The sequence below is a fragment of the Lutra lutra genome, chromosome 5, assembly GCF_902655055.1.
Source record: "Lutra lutra chromosome 5, mLutLut1.2, whole genome shotgun sequence".
Taxonomy (NCBI): domain Eukaryota; kingdom Metazoa; phylum Chordata; class Mammalia; order Carnivora; family Mustelidae; genus Lutra; species Lutra lutra.
The window spans coordinates 53,125,319-53,146,544 of record NC_062282.1 but is presented as its reverse complement, the minus strand read 5'-3'; the positions used below and the strand labels follow the sequence as shown (position 1 = coordinate 53,146,544).

Sequence of the window (21,226 nt, the reverse complement as noted above, 5' to 3'; positions counted from 1 at the left end):
TAGAGTCACCACTTGGATCTAACGAAAGTCCTAAGAGGTAGGCTTAAATGAATGGAGGTTAGAAATCCCTGCAGTAATCCAGGTCAGATTTTAGGCAATATTCTCACTCAGTTTTGACCAAGGCTTTTTAAAAGGTTACACATTTACTGTAAGTCTATGAGAAAAATCCCATTGTAATAAGACTAAGATTTAAAAGGAGTATAAATTTGATCTTTTGATAATTTCCCAAGAAAGTTGTTTTAGTAACTTCCTAGTAGGTAATAACTAGTTATGGAGCTCCGCTTTGAAGGTAAGAATGCCATCAGAAATTAAACAAAAAGTCATGGAGAAACTCTTCCCAGTTATTACAAAATCAACTATCACAATAATCAGGCTGCCTCTTACTTAGCATTGGTGTTAAGTTTCCATTCAGTCTTTTCTTTTCACAGATACAATTAAAATGGTACTGCACACACACAAAAATTAAAAACAACAACAACAAAAAAAAAAAACAGCAAGAGCAGGGAGTGCCCAAGAAGACCAACAGGGAGGTTAACCATCATATTAACATTCACAAAGAATTGATGCAATCAATTAAAAGATGCTACTCAATATCAAATCTGATATCAGTGAAGTTTTGCTTTGATTTCCTCAGAAGATTAATAGCTTCACGACACCTTGGCAATTTTTCTTGCCATGCTTTAAGTAAGTAAATCATTTTCTTCTGGAAATATCTCTTAATAGACAGTAAATATTCTAGATCATTCTCAGTATGAGTTATTGGGGAGGGAATGACTTTAAGTCCTGTAATATAAAGCCAACCCATCCCTCACTGCCATTTGATTTTATGGCCGCTCAGGGCTCAAATGACTAAAAAGACCAGCTAGTCATCAATTTTTGGGTTCTGTTTTAGGGTGCTGGAATAATTACAAAAATATGAATATACCACACAATTTAATGGCCAATTTCTCTTTCTGGAAGCATACAGACTTAGAGATTATTTTTACACATGTTCTTCCTTTCACAGATGGAAAACCAGTTCTAAGGCAATCCTGCATCTTTTTTGGGGACCAAATAAAAGACTGTTCTAGTACTTGATGTTCAGGATTTGCAGCGAATAAGGGAACAGAAGGCCACTTTTCAAAAATATACTCAAGCATTTATTTGACCTTCTTTTACATTCTTTTTGCAAATTAAGAGAGCTGAGAAACCCTCAGTGTTAGGATCAGATAGGTCTGATTTGAAGGATGATGGTTATGAAAAGATAATCTTAAATTTCTATTTTTGTGTCGATCCTTAATTTGCTTCTCTTATGTACAGTAGACCAAGGCCTTATTCTAAATCAGTCAACATAAAAATATGTCCTATGAATTTCAGGGAAAAAAATCAGGTATGTGCAAATAAGTCAACAGAAAACAGCTCAACTCACAGAAATACATCATCAAAATAGATGTCTTGATAGTAAGCTGAGAGCACAATGTTTATGTTTGAAACAGGGACATAATTAGAGTCACATAATTTTAAAAGGGGTAGCTGGAATAATCTGTATGGAGGGTTTTGCAGAGGGTTTATACTGACCACCCATAACACAGATCAGGTTTGGAAATATGTTTAAATTACACCACATTTTTTTTTAATCAATTCAATTAATACTATTAAAAATCATGATATTTGATATAAAAATAAAGATTTTTAGCTTCTTGGGTGCCTGGGTGGCTCAGTTGGTTAAGCCACTGCCTTCAGCTTAGGTCATCATCCTGGAGTCCTAGGATGGAGTACCACATCAGGCTCCCTGCTCAGCGGGAGGTCTGCTTCTCTCTCTGACCCTCCCCCCCAACAATAAATAAAAACTCAAAAAAAAACACATTTTTTTAGCTTCTTTTAAGAAATCTGAAGTCCTTACCACATTAAGTCCCATGCACATCTAAGAATTATAACTAATACTAATAAAAGCTACTATTTATTGAATGCTCATGAAGTGCCAGGTATCATCCTACGCATTTTCTTTGTTTTTTTTTTTTTTCCCCTTCATACACATAGTATGCCTGTGATACAGGTCTTTTTGTCCACATTAGATATCTGGGAGTGTTGATCCCTGAGAAATACAGTAATTTTCTCAATATCTATAGGTGGTAACAGATAGAGTTGGTATTTGAAACAAGGCCTGTACCATATCCATGATGTAGGTAATTCAAAATATTAAATTACTGAATGGTGAATCAGTATATCCATTATGATCACATTTCTGTATTTGTAGAAAGCTAATTTTCCCTGTGTGATTACTTTAAATGTTGCTATTTCAATATACCATGAAACCTATTTCCTAAAAGAAACATTACACCTACATCTCATAAATATTTTCTGTTTTTAAAATAATTGCCACTCATTTTTGCTTAAGGAAATTACACAAATAATGTCCTAATCCAATTTTAATCCATTTTGCTTCAAATTGGTAGAATCCATTTATATTTATCTATTATGCTAAAATACCAATTATAATTTTCTCTGATAAATTAAAACACTTAATTTTCTGCATATCATTTGTAGACAGGTATCCAAAAGCCTTCTGCATTATATATATCCTAGAATTTTAACTCTGGAAGGGGTCACTTAAAATTCAAGCACATCTTACCAGAAGTCGTCTTCACTACTTCCGTGGTATTTCTCAGTCCAACAAATGAAAATTGATAAAGCCTCCAAGACCTTGTGTCACCCACTTCAACAGAACTACGCTTCCATTGGTAGACAATTTCTTCACGTGGATAGCCATCTGCCGTAAGATAGGAAAGCACACATTTAAAATTATTTATAAATGAACATATGTAGCAACCACTTTCTATGAACAAGACACTGAAGTAGGTGCGAGAGAGACTGAGTTATTAGAAGAAGATCCTGAACTAAAGAGCATCACAACAGAAGAAATAAATACAATGACATCTTCTCCCAACAGAAGTTTAAAAACAATGAGGTCAAAATTACCCTTGAAAGTCACTCAATTTGCATAGAAGTTATACTAGACATGGTTTTATGTATGCTAAATGCATACTCCACATTGTCTAGGGTAAACATAAAAAGTAGCCAGTCTAAAAGCAACAGTACATATGCAAGGTATTATTTCATGATGAAGGGGAGTTAACAGGGCAAGGTATTGAGAGTCATGAAGAAATAGAAAATAATTAGAGAGAAGCAGACTCAAATGCCTCTCCAGGGCATGCACTTGGAGTGGAAGGTGCCTGGGAAAAATAACCTCAACTACTTATGTTATTCTCCCTTTCTCAATTTGTTAGGACTTCATTTTAATATATGCAGAAATTTTACTTACTACAATTAAGACTAGTATAGTAAGTAGAAATGCCCAGAGGAAGATACCCATGAGCACTACATAGAGTCTGAAGAAGTCAATCATGTTCAGCCAAGAGAACAGAAAGTCTTCATGAAAGAGGTATTATACTGACAATGTAGTGATTATCAGTACCATTTGCTGGCCATAATACTATAGAAAAGTGTCTTCTTTTTTTCCCCTAAATTATTTGTTTCCTTATGAGGATCATGGTAGTACTTATTTCATGAACTGATGGTCAATGTATATTTGTGAACAGATAAATATTAAGTTAATTGTAGAATAAACTCAAATATGGGTACAAGGCTGGCTCAGTCAGTAGAGCATGTGACTTTTGATCTTGGGATTGTAAATTCAAGCCCCACATTGTGGGTAGAGATTATTTAAAAATAAAATCTTAAAAAAAAATAAGCTCAAGTAAAAATAGGTCAATAATAGATAGATAGACAGACAGACAGACAAAACTAAACACCATCTCAACAATGTATCTACTAATAATGTTATATAAACCTAAGTCTTAATCATGGAGGGCTGATTGACTACTTGGAATAAAATCCCTATGTGTCTCCCTTTTCTTTTCTTTTGGTCCAAGTAGTTGTGTTACATGTTTATTAACAAAGGTGAAAGAAAAAAAGAAAGCATAATCTCCAGATTGGCATGGCCCAGGAGTAAGGCGGCAGAATGTGCTGAAAACTGAGAAAAAGAATGATGATGTTAGGGAACTTCCTATGGAGAACATGTTCGGTGATTTAACTTTTTTGAGAGCAATAAGTAACATTAAGTTGTGTTTGAGTTCAGAAGGCATTTGTCCATCAGTGACCTAACAAGACAGAAATCACCAGTGCTTAAATTTTAGCAGACTCAGAAATGGAGTAGTCCCAGCTGGATATTAAAAGAAAGTAAATCTAATCTCCTAAAGCTTAGGAAAGATTTTACTTAAAAATATTCTATTCTTGGATAAAGTAAAACATATGAAATAAGATTTATAATGGGAACTTTTGTAAACAGAAATGATATACATTGATATTTTTCCTCTAGTGCATTCTGGAATTGATGTAATGATGAACAGATGATTGTTTCTCTCATCATTGTTTTTTTAAGTATAGTTATTATGACTTACTTGGCTCTTAAGAGTCTCTGTCATGCCCTGCTTGAGAAATTCTATTTATAGAAATATAAACTTAAAACTCATAATCAGTTTTTCATTCTGCCTAGTATGCAGGGTTGGCAGATCAAAAATAAGGAAGAGGTGAGCAACCTAACATGAGTGCTGAACAAACAGTGAGGCACACACCTGGGGGAAACTAAAGCTTGGCTTTGGTTCAGGAAGGAAATATCTACAAAAGTTACTAAAGCTTAATTTGTTTCAAAATCATCATGGATCATCTTGGTATATAGTCTATTATCTGGTAATAATAATAATTAATAAAAATAATAGAGCTTTTTACTAAATCTTATTGTGTGTAAGGTAGCATACCAAGCATTTTACATATATTACATCAACAAAGCAATATTGTGGTGAGGCAGGTCTTGTCATCTCTATCTGAGAATGTGGACTAACTGCAAGATTTAGTAATTTGTTCAAGTCCACAGTGATGAAGTGGGGATTTGAACTAGACCCATAAGGCACCAAAAATTGGTCTTTTACTCACTGGTAAACAATTTGTTCTAGATATTGCTTGAACTCCAGATGGAGAAGGTAAGTTTCGATGTTGCTATCTTTAACAGGTATACCAAAATTGAAATAAGCAAATGACACTGTTGATTCTATGTACCTCCTGGTGTGTAAGGGAGAAAATAAGTAGCAAACATTTTGCTACTCTCTTTTCCTACGCCGATGGGGGTACTGGGGTGGGAGGTGGATAGGGGCAGGGAATAAGGATGTAAAATCCACTTTATACCTTTCCATTGTGGCCAGACCTGGTTTTACAACCCTTCTTGAAAAATGTCTTCAGGCAGCCACTGTGAATTTTTTAAACATTTAAACACTAGTGAAACCTACTTGTAATTTCTGATAAAATAGATCCTTTTTGCAGGAATCACTCTAATACAGATAAACGACAGTAACTGTCAAAATCTTCAAAGTCAACAAAGTTGCTTGATTCTGCATTCTCGGAGTCTCCCAATTAGTTGGCACTGCAATTAGAAAACTGTTGGTGAGAGAGGATACAGAATACAGAATGAGATTACTTACAGCTGGAGAACTCCAAGGGGCAGGAATGTTCATCCATCGGAAAATTGTGTAACTGCAGTTGGCACTCTGCATCAATTGTCAACCTAAATAGAAAGATACGAAACCAAAATAGAAATCCTTTAGACATAGTTTTAAGAATATACATTAGTAAAATTTTAATGACTATTCTTCATCTTTGTTCCTGGAGAAAACATCTCATATTCTTATTGATAACACAAGATGATTCTCCCTGAAGAAACCCACCAAGTCCAGAAGAAAATTACTTAAGGCTTAATGTAGACCATTTTCACAGACCAAGCAATAGGATCTCATGGATGACAATTGCATTTTTTCCAAAATTTATGATCATGTAATTTTTTTGGCAAATTAATTGCACACATGAGATCATTTGGTGAGTATATTTAACTTAATAGAACAGTTTTAAGAACTTAAGTTCATCTACTGTTTGCATGTAAATGAATACTGATACATTCTCAGACCTTATCTGCTAATTAAAGCAGAACCTTCTGTTTGTAAGTATTTGTTAGCTGTTAGATGTAAATTACTATATGTGACTTAAAATACTTATATTTCCACAACGGAGTATTATGCATTCTTATAATGGAACACTATGAAGCCATAAATAGGATGTTATGGAGTAAAAGAATATTTAATGGCAAAGAAGAAATGTTAAATACACATACACAGGCATATTAGAAAAATGTTTGCCAGTGAATCTCAATTAGTTTGCATCTGGGTGCTTATTAAAGATACAGATTTTCTGGATCTCAGTATGGCCTAGGACTCTAGGAGGGAGAAATTTAATGGAGTTCCAGATGTTTTGACCATCTTTGGAGAAGTATAAATATATTCTAAAATTATAATGGGGATGGGCCAATGATTTTTAAGATTTCTTATTTGTTAGCTATATACCTTATAAGTATTAATCTTGAAATAAAAAACTATCTTATAAACATTTATTTTAAAAGATTTTACAATTCAGCATAATTTTTAATGGGAGAGATGTCATTTTCCTATGGTATAATAGGATAATCACTGATCTTAAATTTAAGTGATAATATTGAGCCTTTAATCATCCATGTGGGACATTGGGGAGGGTATGTGCTATGGTGAGTGCTGTGAAGTGTGTAAACCTGGCGATTCACAGACCTATACCCTATACCCCTGGGGATAAGAATATATTATATGTTTATAAAAAATTAAAAAAAAATCATCCATGTGGTACTGGGTATGGTAAATTGTTATATATATATATATATATATATATATATATATATATATATATATATATAAAACGTTATATATAACGCTTATATATAAGCATTATTATGACTTTATTGTACTTGAACTTATCCAAAGTCACAAAGCTAACAGCACAGTTGAGTTTGAACCCAAGATTATTTGTCTCCAAAGCCAAAGGTTTTAATCAGTGTCACTCAATAATTATATGCTCTTCCAAAGAAAAGGTTAGTTCTATTCATAAGTGAAATTATAATTAAATACTTTATTTTTTCAAATTAAACTGGAACTATTAAATTGAAAATAATTTAAAGAGATTACAGATACAAAGACAGATACACATAGATATTATCTCTGTACACACAACTATTCATAACTTATTATAGATTAGCAACAAGAATAAAATCTTCACTCTGTATAGGTTTGCAACTCATTTAAACTTTGAGTCTCATGACTGGCATTTTTGAGGTGGTTTCTCTAATTAAATATTATATAGAGATTCTACAAATTAATAGAAATGAAAACATGAGTGTAGTTATGAGAACAATCAAGGAACTTGGGATAGTGTGAGTGACTTAATATTTCAAAAGCAAGACTGGCTCTGATTTATCAAACTTTGATTTCCACTAGATTCTAATTTCAGTCATTACCTTATCTCTCACAGTTAATGAAATCCATGATGAATACAAACTATAGGCCATGAAATTCTTTTGTAATTATGGCCATTTTTCCTAGTTACTGGCATAACTCTGATAAAGGTTTTGGAGCCATTTTAAAGTATTTTATTTTGCATGCCAAATGTTATATAAGGAATAAAGTATATACCACAAGAGTTTTTAAAAGGAATCATTTTGAAGCTAGAAGTTCCAAGATACTAAGATCTAGAAGAATCATATTATCCATAATTTTTACTGAAAATACATATAAATAATTTTAATATCTGTTGCACATTCTATATATCAGGCTGCATGTGAAGCACTTTATATACCTGCCCATTTGGTCCTTATAATAATACTGTAAGAATCACTATCTCTATTTGATTTTATTTTTTATAGATATTAAAGAAATGAAAAGAGTTTGCTCAGACTCTCTTGGGTGGGGGCATGAACCATGGGGTGTGGTGGGTGCCTCCTTTCCAATAATCTCCATCAATGCCTACCTAATTTCTTTAAATAAAGATGTAACTGAGTAAAAACATCAAACTTACTAATAAAACTCTGAGATACATCTAGCACCAAGATCCCTGCAACCAGATAGCTGCCCCTAAGTCCTCTATATACAAATTCTTGAAAATTGCCCTAATTCATGTAGATAGTAAGATACAGGTCTAAGAACCAAAGCCAGATTTGTCTGGTTCTTAAGACTTTGTACTTATCTACTATGTTGTTTAATAATATACTCTCACCCATGAGAAACCTCAACATCAAAATATTTTAAATGCATGTAAGTATTATTAAGTGCTAAGATAATGGCATACAGTAAGTAGAAAATCTCCCAAATGTTACCTATCATTTAAGCTAATAAAATAAAAGATAAATTCCTTCAAATTATCCCTAAAGAAGTCTATTCCCAAAATAGCCAGTAAATTAAGTCAAATGGCCTATCAATGTAGTGTAGAGTGGGTGCTGGGAGATAGAAATCATTGTACTTGCTATTGTGCAGCTAAAAGAAAAGGAGGTACAGGAGACCTCCACACCAAAATTTCTCCTTTAGCAATGGTTTCCTTGGAAACAGAGACATTTCCAAGCTTAACAACCAGTGGTCCCAAGGATAACTGACTGTGTTTTCATTTCCTTATTTTAAAGTAGCAGGAGACACATGCAAACACCAAGGCTGGTGCAAATATCAGGTAGCCTTATAAAGGCAAGTGGAATTTCACATCCCTGTGAGAAAACAGCATTCTCACAGCCGTCACAGAAAATAAAGTTCTACCTATGGCTTTGAAAAAGCTCATTGTTAAGAGAAAGAAAACTAATTTTGTACGATCACATACTATTTTGATCACACATGCCCACCCTGATGTAGGTTTGAAATTGCTTTCATTCCTCTTGTTTTAAGGGCATATAGTTGAACTTTGGTTTATTCCCAGAGAACAAAACTTGCCTTTTTCAAAAGCATACCTTAAGGTGTAGAGCACTCGACCATCGTTCCAAATTCTCAGCATCCTATTAGGGGTGGTTATCCAGTGTGCATCAGCCTTTTTGGAATTTCTGAAGAAAGTGTCTGGAATCCAGATTTTCCCTACCATGTTGCTATTCAATCTGAGGACTTTAATGGTGCTGTTAAATTTCAGACGTCTGTCATACCATGTTTGAGCAAAAAATATGTCAATTGTGTATTCCTGTTTTTATTAAAAAAAGGGGGGAAATAGAACATTTTTAACACAATTGTATTATTGTATTACAGAGCATTTGTTTCTATTTATCATTTGTATTCTCACTGCCAACACAAAGCAAAGCTACTTTAGTTTTGAACAATCTAAAAGAAAGCGAAAACTTTGCTAAGGAGACACACCCACCTTTTCTAGACAAATTTATATTTTTATGAAAAAATAGACCCGTTTAGATGAATTCTAGCAAAAGGCCATAGTTGTGATAGCATCATTTGCATCCAGTGTCTCTAGAGCAGTTTCTCCTGTTACTTTGGGCCAGCTCATTCTCTGTTGTGGGGGCTGTGTTGTGTACTTTAGAATGCTTAATAGCATTCTTAGCTTCTACCCACTAGATGCCAGTAGCACCAACACCTCCACCACCAGCTCCAAGTCCCGGCACATTGTGCCAGCTAAAAATGTCTCCAGACATTGCCACACGTATCTCTAGGGAAACAATCACCCAGGTTCAGAATTCACTGCTAAAATGTGAACAAAGTCCTGAACTGGAGCTCTGGAGGCTCAGTTGTGTCATAATAAAATTGGGATCTTGAAGAACCTGTCTTGTTGGGATGCCTCGGTGGCTCAGTAAGTTAAGGGTCTGTCTTTAGCTCAGGTCATGATCCCAGGGTCCTGCAATCAAGCCCCTCATTGGGCTCCTTGCTCAGCAGGAAGCCTGCTTCTCCCTTTGCCTGCTCCTCCCCCTGCTTGAATTCTCTCTCTCTGACAATAGAATTAAAAAAAAAAAAAAGGACCTGTCTTGTTAGGTAGTGTGAAGATGGATAAGAAGGAGAACACACATCAAATAGTGTGTGCTATGTCTGGCAGATAGCAAACACCAAATGTAAGCTAAGTTTTCAAAATTTGTTACTATTATAGTTTTCCTTTTCTCCAAATAAGAGGAAATGAACCCATTAAAAAATAATCTTTAATACTGTACTAACTGCATCACAAAGCACATTCACAACATACTGTGATGAGAAATGACTTTGTAATGATAACCTTCAAATATATATCACTACAATGGTGAGTGACTGACTTTAATTAAAGAGAAGTAAGTGTGATGTGAATTCAGACCATTATATATGGAGTCAGAATAGCCAAGTTCTGATTTGTTATATTTAGGTATTATTTAACATTATTTTGTAACTTGATTTTAATGATGTCTATAAATGAGAAAATTGAAGAAAAAACTCCGTGTACTTAGAATATGGGATCTGGGCAATGGGAATCATCCATATTACACATATTACACATCCAGAATATACAGCCTGTCACAGGATCAGACCAGAATCTTCTTCCTCTTCCTCATTTGCATTGCTCTGCATTATTTCTTGGCACCTCCTGCTGTGTTATCTTATTATAACTAACTACATTTTCACTAGGGTAAGCCTTATCACTTTGTTCACCACTTAGTTCCGTATTTATAGTCTACAAACAGTAAGAAGGGAAGCTATTTTATGAAATTCTTTGTCAGTTAGTTAGTGATGTGCCAGTAGATAAAGTTACTAAGTAACTTCTGATTCTGATCTACATTGCGCAAGAAGAAAAAGTTTCTCATCTCCCAGACTCAACAGAGCATCCTTACTGCTAGCTTCATAAACACTATTTCAAAATTATACTATGACTATGTTATGTTTGTTAATGTGGTTATGTTATAGTATGTTCTACTCTATTCTAGACTCCATTCTAGTTTCTTATTTCAGATTTAGACAGAAAGAGCCATAAGAACAAGAACAAGAACAAGAACAAAGCTACATTTGTTACATCTAATCCACTATTTCCCCTGATAAATAATTCCAGTTTGAAACAAACTATGCCCTCATCACACCATCAAATTCTAAAAATTAGTGGATTATTGTATTTTATTTTCTAATAAGCTATACTTACCAAGTAAGCAATGATTGTTGAATTTTAAAAGTATAGCATTTTTCAAAAAATAGTATACATATGATCACATTTAATTCTCATAACAAATAATAAAAAATAATTATCTTCATATTACAATAGAGAAAAAAGAAACTGAAAGATTATTTCTCCCTTATGAATTTTCTTATTGACATATTCTTTGCTATTTTTATGATGCCACATCTTCTAATATGTTAATAAAATAGACAGACTATTAGAAACTTACCATATTGATAGCATTCACTGGACCGATGCTATTCACGTACATGTCTGTATGAATTAATGTTGGTTTCACTGTGAAGAGAATGACAGATACATGCATGTGGAGAAGCACAACATCTTAATGTTTTAGTCTGTGTTACTCAAGAAATAAATTTATTTTGTTACATTAGAAGTGATTTACTCACAACTAATTTGGTGTCAGTAACTAATTCACTACCTATAAATAACAATTTGTTTTCCAAAAAAATCTCCTTTTAAGCACATAAATGCAGTAACTAAGCATATTAGAGTTTGAAACTGATTATTCTTTACAATTGCATTAAAATGAACAAATAAGAAAACACTGCTCAGATTTTCTTCCACCTTCTCTCAGATATCTCAGATAGATCTTTAAGCCCTAGAATCTATTTGAGCATGGTAATCTGAATTGACCCATGTAGAAAAAAAAAAACTATTTAGTGATCTAGAAAAAATATTCATTACAAACATGAAGAGCAACAACTATTATGAGTTGTTTTTGAAACATTGCCCTCTGTTGATTCCTGTCATGACCACTTTATCTGCATACACCTCAGCCCACACAAAATCAATCTTCCTCAATGACTTACTCAATTGTGTGACTCATCAAATAATATGAGGAAACCATATGGAAACCCAATACACACCTATTTGTCAAAGAGGACTGATATTAAAAATCATGTAGTATGCCATCCATGACCAAATGTACGTTCTCCATTTTCATTTAAGATTTAATGAACAAGAATTCCTAACACCATTCTGTGCTTCAACTCAACAAGTATGTTTTTCTCGTCTTTATTCACTCTCCCTTAAAGTGCCATGCTGCAATTTTCTCTGTTGGATTGAATTCTTCACTAGTCCGGGCATCTATGCCTCTGCCTTTACCCCAGTGAGGCTGCTTCACTGCCTCTGAACTTCAGGCTGGACCATCTAACTTGTGTTGACTAACATGCACAAGTGAGTATGGTAGTTCTAATCCCAAACATTAACTCTTACGTATGAGCCTCCACTTTCTGTCTTGCTCTTTGTTATTTTCATGAGAAGGATACTCCTAGATAGTCTCCTGGTCCCAGAAGTAGAATGAAAATACAGGTTTCTTAAATGAGCAGCCCAAACCTGGCTTAATTTAGATGAACTGCTCCTGGCAAAGTGTTAAATAAATGCATATTATTATATGCCACTGAGATTTGTGATGTTTTGTGACACCGAAGTAGGTAACTAATATATCCTTTCTTTACCATTATTTGGTTGCTTTTGATGTGACTTCATAAAGAAGTTGTCACATTCCTTCCACAGCCTATGTCTAAGATATCTAGGAGAATTTGAATTTCCAACTCTCACACCTCACTTGAAGATTATGGATCCTCTTTCCTCATTTTGCATTTATCAAGGCCCCTCCCACCCCCACGCCTGAATGCTATTTACACATTCTTTATTTTTACAGCATATAACGATCATTTTAAGTATTTCTGGTTATTGAAAACATACTAATGTTTTCTTCTAGTGTGGTAGACATGTTTGTTTCTATCTCTACTATATCACAAATTACTTGAACATACCTCCTATATCAGGCCGAAGTTTATTGTCATATCCTTCCAGGAGATTATTTAAAATGACAGTGACATCACCTTCAGGAACTTTTGGAGTCAAGACCCATGTTTTGTTAGAAGCATAATCTTCATAGTCATCATCAGATTTTTGGCTAGTGAGGCTAAGAAAACAAAAATGTTGGTCAGGAAACAAATAGACTACATCCAAAAGGATTTTTTACTCACAGACCACCAGGGAGAAAGGAGAAATGAAATAGGATTACAGGAATGTATTACAATGGATGACAGTGAAATTTTTCACTGAGGCTCCATCTAGCTAATTAAACCTCACAGATGTAGATTTAAATTTATTAAAGTGTACTCTACAGTTTTCCAGAATGCTCTGTCTTCCCATCTGTCAGTATACTATGTTTTACAAGTGATTTTTGCCTTTTCCATTGTTGATGTTCTTCCTGTCCACCTAGCCAATCTCATGAAGGACTTATTAAGAAAAAAACATTTTTGTGAAATGTTGCTTAAATTATCATAATGTAGTCTCAGAATTCAGACATAATGTCTACTTCTTCCTCCCTTAAGAACTTAACTTGCTTCAACCTATTAATGAAAGTAAGAGACTGATAATTAGATTCACTCCCACAAACCGCCAGACAAGCCTTTCCCCTCTCAATTGAACTACTAAGAACTTAGTCTTGCTGCTTTTTCTTCCCCCAGGGTGTGTGTATGTGTATTTTTCCCCCTCACTTGCGCTGAAAGCAAGGGCGGTTCATTTATCTTTGATTGTTAAGAACCTGGTACTATGAAGAAAAATGTAGTTGTAGACTTTAAACCACTCTTTATTATAGCAAAAAGTTCCTAACCCAGAAACTCATGCTAATAGTTAATATACTATCATTGTGTAATTGAAATCGCCTACTTTGAGTTATTGAAAAACTGCCTAATATCCTGTGACTCAGTTTTCCATACCCAAACCTGTCTGAAAACTCCCACAATTAGGGCCAGAAGTTAAGGCTGACTTTGGAAAGATACTGGAATTTCTGTATCTTGCCTCTCCCCCTTGCTCCAAATTCCATCTCCCCTCTTCCCACCCCACCCCCACTCAAGAGGATTATAGGATTATATTTTCCAGATCTAGGGGCAATGCAAACCTTGCAACAGCTGCCATTTTTATCAGCATTCAGTGAATATTGGTTACTTCTGTGGCTTATGGTAAAATTTAAAAAAAAAAAAACTTAAAATATGAAGTTTCCCATCCCCATTTCAGTTTATTTACATAAATACATGCTACAGAATGGATCTTATCAAAAATGAAACCACTGCCATATTACCCTAAATACACACACACACACACACACATGCACAAGCCATATTTATCATCTTTCTTCAATCACACTCATTCAGTTTATATATATAAAGTATATGTACATAAATGTGTGCATATATAGATAAGTAGATGACTCCATATGGTAGAAGAAAGCCGATTGCATGGTTAATCTGGCTTGAGAATGAGCACAGGAGATGAAATTTTAAGAGTAATCACTGGCATGGATCAATTTAGTAAGCAAGTAATCTCTTTTATTCCTTTAAAGCTTTATACAGAAGAACCATTATAAAAACTGAGCCACACATCTGCATCAAACCTCACAGAGCCAGTCTAACGTCTGGCACTTCACTTAGCAGAATGACTTTAAACAGCATTTAAATTTCATAAACCACCCATACAGGGTATAATGGGCCGGACAAAACTTCAAGAAGCTCTCCAAGAGAAAGGCGCTGGTATTGGCAGAGGCCAGTTCTCTTCTAGGAAAATCCTTCTTGGGCCTCAATTCATGGTTTCTCTAGAGCGTTGCTGAACACTGCCTAATAGAATTTTCATTCTGTGACCTAAATCTCACTAGTTTAAGAAGGGGGAAAAAAAAAACAGCTCTCTGACCAAGAGATTTTCAAATCCCTCCAATAACTGAGAAAAGAATGTGGTTGGCCCACTGGATAGCATCATTACAGAATTTTACCACCATTTAATTTGTTCATGCAAAAGTGTCTTTAAAAAAAATCTTTCCCTCTTCCATTCCCTCCCCTCCTCTGTGTCTCTCTCTGTATCTGTCTTTCTCTCTCTCCCTCAGACAAATGCACCCTATTAAAGTTTCTTCAAGGGAATGGGATAGATATTAAATCATTTGGTTCACACTTATAGCAACTCCTCATACTACCAAGTAAATCATCCCAGCATGATGGTTCTGTTTTACTGTTGTTACCATCATCTGGCAGAGTAGGAGGAAAAATACATTAAGTGAAAATAGAAGAGATACTTGCATAGAAGTAATACTACTTTCCAGAACTGCATCAATAAATCTTTAAGAATCATCATCTATTAGAGGCCAAAATAATAAACAAATGGATTATTTCATATAAAAGTATCCGTGGTAGATTTTGTCATAATTGGGGTTGCCTACTTAGCCTGAGAGAGGTAAAAAAAAAAAAAAAAAAATAGTTAAAAAAAAAAGAGTTGAGAAATTAAGAGTATATACTTTGGAGTTAAAAAATACTAGGTTTGCTTTCTGGATTCATCATGTCGTATCTCTATCATCTACTATTTTATGACCTGGGGCAAGTTATTTAGCCTTGCCAAACTTCACAAAGTTTTCATCTTTAAAATAGAGTTAATGCTAGTTTGTTTGTTTTTTTAAATTTTTGTGTATGGTTATATTTGTGTGTGTGTGTATGGTTATTTTTTTAATCTTACTTTTGTGTATGGTTAAGATAATGGTTGCTAAGTGCTTCACACAATGCCTGACACATAGCTCTGAAAATAGGTCCATTATAATTATTGTTATAAAGTGACCACTGCTAGATTTATAACAGCTCCAACCGTGCAACTAAAACCTGAATCTACAGATTCTGCTTTCAGGCTTTTATCTAATACGTGCTGAGAAAAACTAAAAACAGATATTTTCCAGAAAGAAAAATAATGAAGCCCTACATTATAAATAAGTGAAGTTTTTATTCTCTGGAGTTTTCCCAGCTGAGTTCTAAATTAATGGGGTGATGCATAATCTGGGATTGTTTCCAAATTTGTCTTAAAAAGAAAAAAAAAAGCCTCTCTCATTTAACGCTGGCTGTTTTCTCTAGAATTCCTTGGAGTCAAGACCTCCTCATTTGTAGGTAGACTGTTTAGGAATAATGAAGTCTGATCATTAGACAAAGCATTCTGTGGCATTGTCAACCCCACAAGAAGGCCTGGGCAGAAACAGATTGATAATGATGCAAGAAAACGGACAGTTGAGTGCACCAAGTGCAAACATAAAGTTGAATTTCTAGCTATAGCCACCTATCTGAATTTAACAGCCTTTACAAATAGTTATTTCTTGTGCCCTTTCGTTTAACAAAGTAATCTTCTAAAAAAAGAACTAAAACTGAAATTGATCTTAAAATACCTTACCATAATGAAAAACATGTTTTCATAGTCTGAGTGAAAAGTTGTCAAAGACAGTACCAGAAAAGATTGTAAAGTTTTAATCTTTGAAAGCTTTTTTAGAAATGCTAGAAAGACATATGCCTGGGATCCTTGGACCTGCAGCATGAGCACTGCTAGGATATTACTAGAAATGCAGAACTTTGGGCCCCCTGAGACATCTGAATCAAAATCTTTAACAAATCTTCAAGTGATTCATATGCATATTAACATTTGAGAATCTCAGTCACAAAGTGTTTAAACCAGTGCTGTCTGTGTGTATGTGGCAGAGCAGGTGGAGGTGAGTGTGGGGGTGGGGAGGAGGGAGTAGGTTTTTGAAAATACATATTCCCAGGTTCCCGCTTTAAATCCTGTGTCTCCATGTTGTAAATTAGATTTTTACTTTCATGTTTCCACTTTCAAGCATGATTTGAATTTATGCATGATTACAACATGTAATAAGCTCATGTTCAAAATCAGAAACAAAAGCTGATTTTATTTAGAAAAAAATGGCTCAGAAAAACAAAAAAAAATTTGATAGTTGCTCAGAGAGATGTTGTTCTCAATTACATAAAAGAGTCTAAATATTTGAATTTCGATACATATTTTGTATGTTTGACACTGAAGACTAATCATGCAGTTTATAGAATTTTAAGTTTTATTCCATGTATCTCAGATTCCCACAAATTCGATAAAGATCAAAGTTTTGTTGGCGGGAAAAAGCTAGCCACCTTACCATCTCAGAATAGTATAACAGCAAACATTTGGGTGAGATATAAAAACATTTGTCTTTTCGTTCAGGTATTTTAGAATCCATTAGTACTTGGCATCATAAAGACAGAATATATATTTATATATATATTTTTTTTTCTTTCTCTGACATAGGTAAGTAGAATTAAAAAAAGAAAAAATTATTTATCTTTAAACTTTTTAAATAATTAGTGTTTCATTCTTTCATAGTTTTAGTAATATTTTGTTGGTACAAGTTTTATTTTTATTTTATAGGAGCAATGAGTTAAATGCAAGGCACTGTATATGTCAAAATAAATCAAGATATATAGGTCAGTAAAATGAAAGCTTTTGGATCTTTTCTATTAAAAATTCCTATGCATTAGATTTTCTGCTTTGTTAGTATTACCTCTACTTTGAATCTCCACTGCTTATATGACCTAAATCTCTATTCCTTCCTTTTACTGCTTTCACAGAGCTACCCTTCTACCCCACATTCTCATCAGACCACAGATTCCAGTGAGAATCCTCACACTTCAAAAGCATCAGTAAGAGAAGAATGTGTTGTCCCTTATGTTGTCATGTTACCTAAGTTTGCTAAGTTCCAGAAACTTGGCCAAACTCCAGTCTAATTTCATGGCTTGTCCTTCCTGACTACAATTTTTTCTTCGCTTCACCTTCCACACCAATATTTGGCATGTCTTCTTCTTACATCTGAACACAAATATCACCTTCACATAGAGGTCACCCCTTACTGTTTTATCTAACTTTGTCACCCACCCATCTTTCATATTGGCTCTGGCCAGTCCCTTGATAGCTTCATAGCATTTGTTACCATGTCCATGTATTGATTGGTTTATTGTATGTCTCCATTCCTAGACTATCAATTCCACGAGTGCATGCTTAATTGAGAATAAGTGTTCTTGCTAACCAGTTTTCCTAAGGTAAATAATAATACCAATGATAGATACTTTTCAATATTCACTATGTCCTAGGAATAGCTTTAAGGACTTCACATACATTCTCCCACTCAGTCCTTAAAACACTGATATTCCCGTAATTATCTGCATTTTGCCAATGGAGAAAAACAATGATACTAACCAACAGTCACTTCAGTTTGCCAAAACCAAAATGTTTAACCATCATGCTGCAAGGTTTTGAAAAAGAAATTGGGTCCAAAGAATCTGCTACTGTACATTCATCAAAAAATAATATCATCCAAAATAAATATTGCTCAAGCTCATTTTCCTTTAGGGCAATAAATTCGTTTATGTCCGAGCTCAATAAAAGTATGGCACCTTCAGCACAAAGTTAGAAACATTCGAATATCGTAAGCTTTCTGTTACAGATACCAATAATTTGATCTCTCCGTACTGAGGAATAAAAGCAGAGCTCACAGTTTAACTTCACGCATGTGATAAACTGTCTCACAGTCTTTCTCACCTTGGAGAGCAATGTACACTTCAGGGGCAAGGCATACAGATCAACCAGTTAATTTTAAAGGACGTCCTCTAGCCACCGCAAAAAGCAGATTTTGGTAGAAAGTGTCAAAACAGGTATGAAAAGTGAGTATATGTCTCAAAAGACACAGGGAACTCATAATCCGACCATGGGAGGAGGGGACTCCACTCTATCATCCGAGGACTGGGAGCTCTTGAAGGATACTGTGGTATTCTGTGAACAAAAACACTGGAGCGCCAATTACTCTTTCACACAGGGTCTTCAGAGGCCTCTGGGATTCTCTACCTCCCAGTAAGGACATGTAAGTAACCAATGCAGAACCTGTTGGGAAAGGTGCTCTCTGCCTGTGTATGTACATGTGAGTATGAATATTCAGAAAGAGGAGAGATACAGCAAGGAAATAAATCCCCAAGCATCAGTTCTGATTATGAATGGTCCTACTTATGATGACTTCCTTAGTTCTTACCAGGTCAATTTTTTAATATTAGGTTCACGGTTATTGGTAAATATGTTTATTTGACCAAGTCAGTTATGAGACACATATATCCAATGTGTAAATGCAAACTGTTTATTTTATTAGCAGCCACCAATGACCCATATCAAATAACTGTCTGTGCGGTTTTATTAACCCAAGTTTCATGGCAAGTATCAGAACATTCAAACCAAATTGGGAGGCACTGACATAAATAATCACAAAGCTTAATGTAGGATCAGCTTCACAGTGCTCTAGATGGCTTCACAACTATGTATTTGAAAACTCAGATTCTTTCCAGCTCACCCTTCTATCCTTCACAGTGTCAACTTCAACCCAAACATGGCTTGACTATGCAGTCAAGAGATGCTAACAACTCCTTACACCTCTATGCCTCCTTATTTACATCTATGAACACAGAGATAAATTCTTCCAGAAGTTCTCTCCATAAAGAAAAGTCCTCAGAGAGTCTAATTTTGTTCATCATTAGCCAAATACATACGAATTCATACAAATAAAACTGAAATCTATGGCTAGAGGATGAGATTATGTTAACTATTTTCATCTGATTATCTATCCTACCATTAGTATCCAAGATGGAACAGCTTCACCAAAAGCATCTGGACTTCACAGACACACAATGAAAACTGGGATAATTAATAAAGCAGGAGGGGAGTTGTGGAAAAGGCAACCACAATATTCACTGGGGTCAAGCGCTTTACACAGAAAAAATCCATCAGTGTGAGGTCTAGGATTATCCCTGAAGTCCATTTTCCTTGGATTATCCACCTCAACATACTTGTGTTGTTTATTTTATCTTTCTTAAATAAAAGTGGGAGAATGAGGAGCATCTAGGACTCATTCACTGCTGGAAGGAAAACATTTTGGTATTATCTGGTAATGATAATCACGATCCTCTATTTCATATCCCAAAAAGTCCATCTTTAGATTTCAAAAAGAAACACATGTGCATTTCTACTCTAACACATGTATAAGAATGTTTAGTTGCTTTATTAGTATTATTAGTAATAGATATAAGCATAAAATAAAACATAACACAAACAGATGTGAACATAACCCAGTACAATAGATTAATAAAAGATGGTATATTCACAAATTTAAATATCACAGAATACAAACTGGTGAGCTACTGCTAAATTCAGCAACATGAATCTGAAAAAAAAATTGAGCAAAAGATGCTACGCATACACCCACATGCACACATACATGCTATGTTTCTGCTTATATAAAATTTAATAAAAGGCAAAATTAAACTATACAGCTGAAAGTCAGGACAATGGTTTCTTTGGGGGAAGAGAAAAAAGAAAATGAGGAAGGAAGGGAGGAGGTTTACTAGTGTGCTAGCCATGTTTTATTTACAGTTGTGGTTTGAGGTTATATGGATTTTGTGATGAATCATTGAGCCATATTTAGGTCTTTTGTACTTTTCTATGTTTTACTTCACAACAACAACAAAGCACTATAAAAAATTAGGTTTAGGTGTGAGCGTTACCAGTAGAACATTAGGTTCCTAAGAACAAGAAATATTTCTGTCTCCAACAGTATCATTTTCTGAAAATTTGCCAAGTGTCTGGCACATACCAAGACACACAGTGACTACTTTCTGAAATACTGGGTGAATCAATGAGAGTATGGGTTATTTTTAAAAATGTAGTGTTTGTGGAAATTTACATGGAAAAATTCACTCTTTAAAGGTGTACATGTGTAACAATTATAGCTAATATTAAAATGAGCTGCCTATATAACATGCCATCACATGACTGCCATCACCTAAGCTATAATTCCTTGTGTGTAAAATCTCAGGTTACATACACTGAAGATATTTTTGAGAGTTAAAAATAAAACAAGGCCAAGGTTAGCCCCAGAAAGCAACTGTCTGTAACTGTTGGATAGAATAGAAATAAAAGTGTTGATGCTAAATTGTTGTAAGAATGTCAATGGATACAAGAATTCTTATGGTATAAATAATGATATTTATAATGATAATTATGATCATTAAGCTGACAAATTCTTTATGTATTGCTTTATATATAAAGTTCTTTTATGTGATTTTTTTTACTAAGTAATAAAGGTAACATTTGGTTTCTTGTTTATATACACTTTGCCAAAGGGTAGAAGCTATGGCTTCAAAACCTCAGTGATCTTGGGAAACTGAGACAACTCATCTTACATACTATATTGAGGTGGAATTTTTAAAAGGGAAGTGGAGCCATAACTATGTTAGTCCCATGAAACATTTTTTTTTTTCTATGAGGTAGCAGAACTTAGCCACTGCAC

At 34.4% G+C, this 21,226-nt stretch overlaps 1 protein-coding gene across 3 annotated transcripts in view; it reads right to left on the bottom strand.

The window, feature by feature from the left end:
* The window catches only part of GABRG2 (gamma-aminobutyric acid type A receptor subunit gamma2), a 110,678-nt gene that overhangs the window by 68,220 nt on the left and 21,232 nt on the right, over positions 1-21,226 (bottom strand). For all 3 annotated transcript variants that reach the window (XM_047731263.1, XM_047731264.1, XM_047731262.1), the window contains exons 2-6: positions 12,828-12,979; positions 11,255-11,322; positions 8,873-9,093; positions 5,514-5,596; positions 2,612-2,749 (exon numbers count right to left, since the gene is read on the bottom strand). In XM_047731263.1, coding sequence (XP_047587219.1) covers positions 2,612-2,749; positions 5,514-5,596; positions 8,873-9,093; positions 11,255-11,322; positions 12,828-12,979 — 662 coding nt within the window. The remainder of the gene's footprint in view (positions 1-2,611; positions 2,750-5,513; positions 5,597-8,872; positions 9,094-11,254; positions 11,323-12,827; positions 12,980-21,226) is intronic.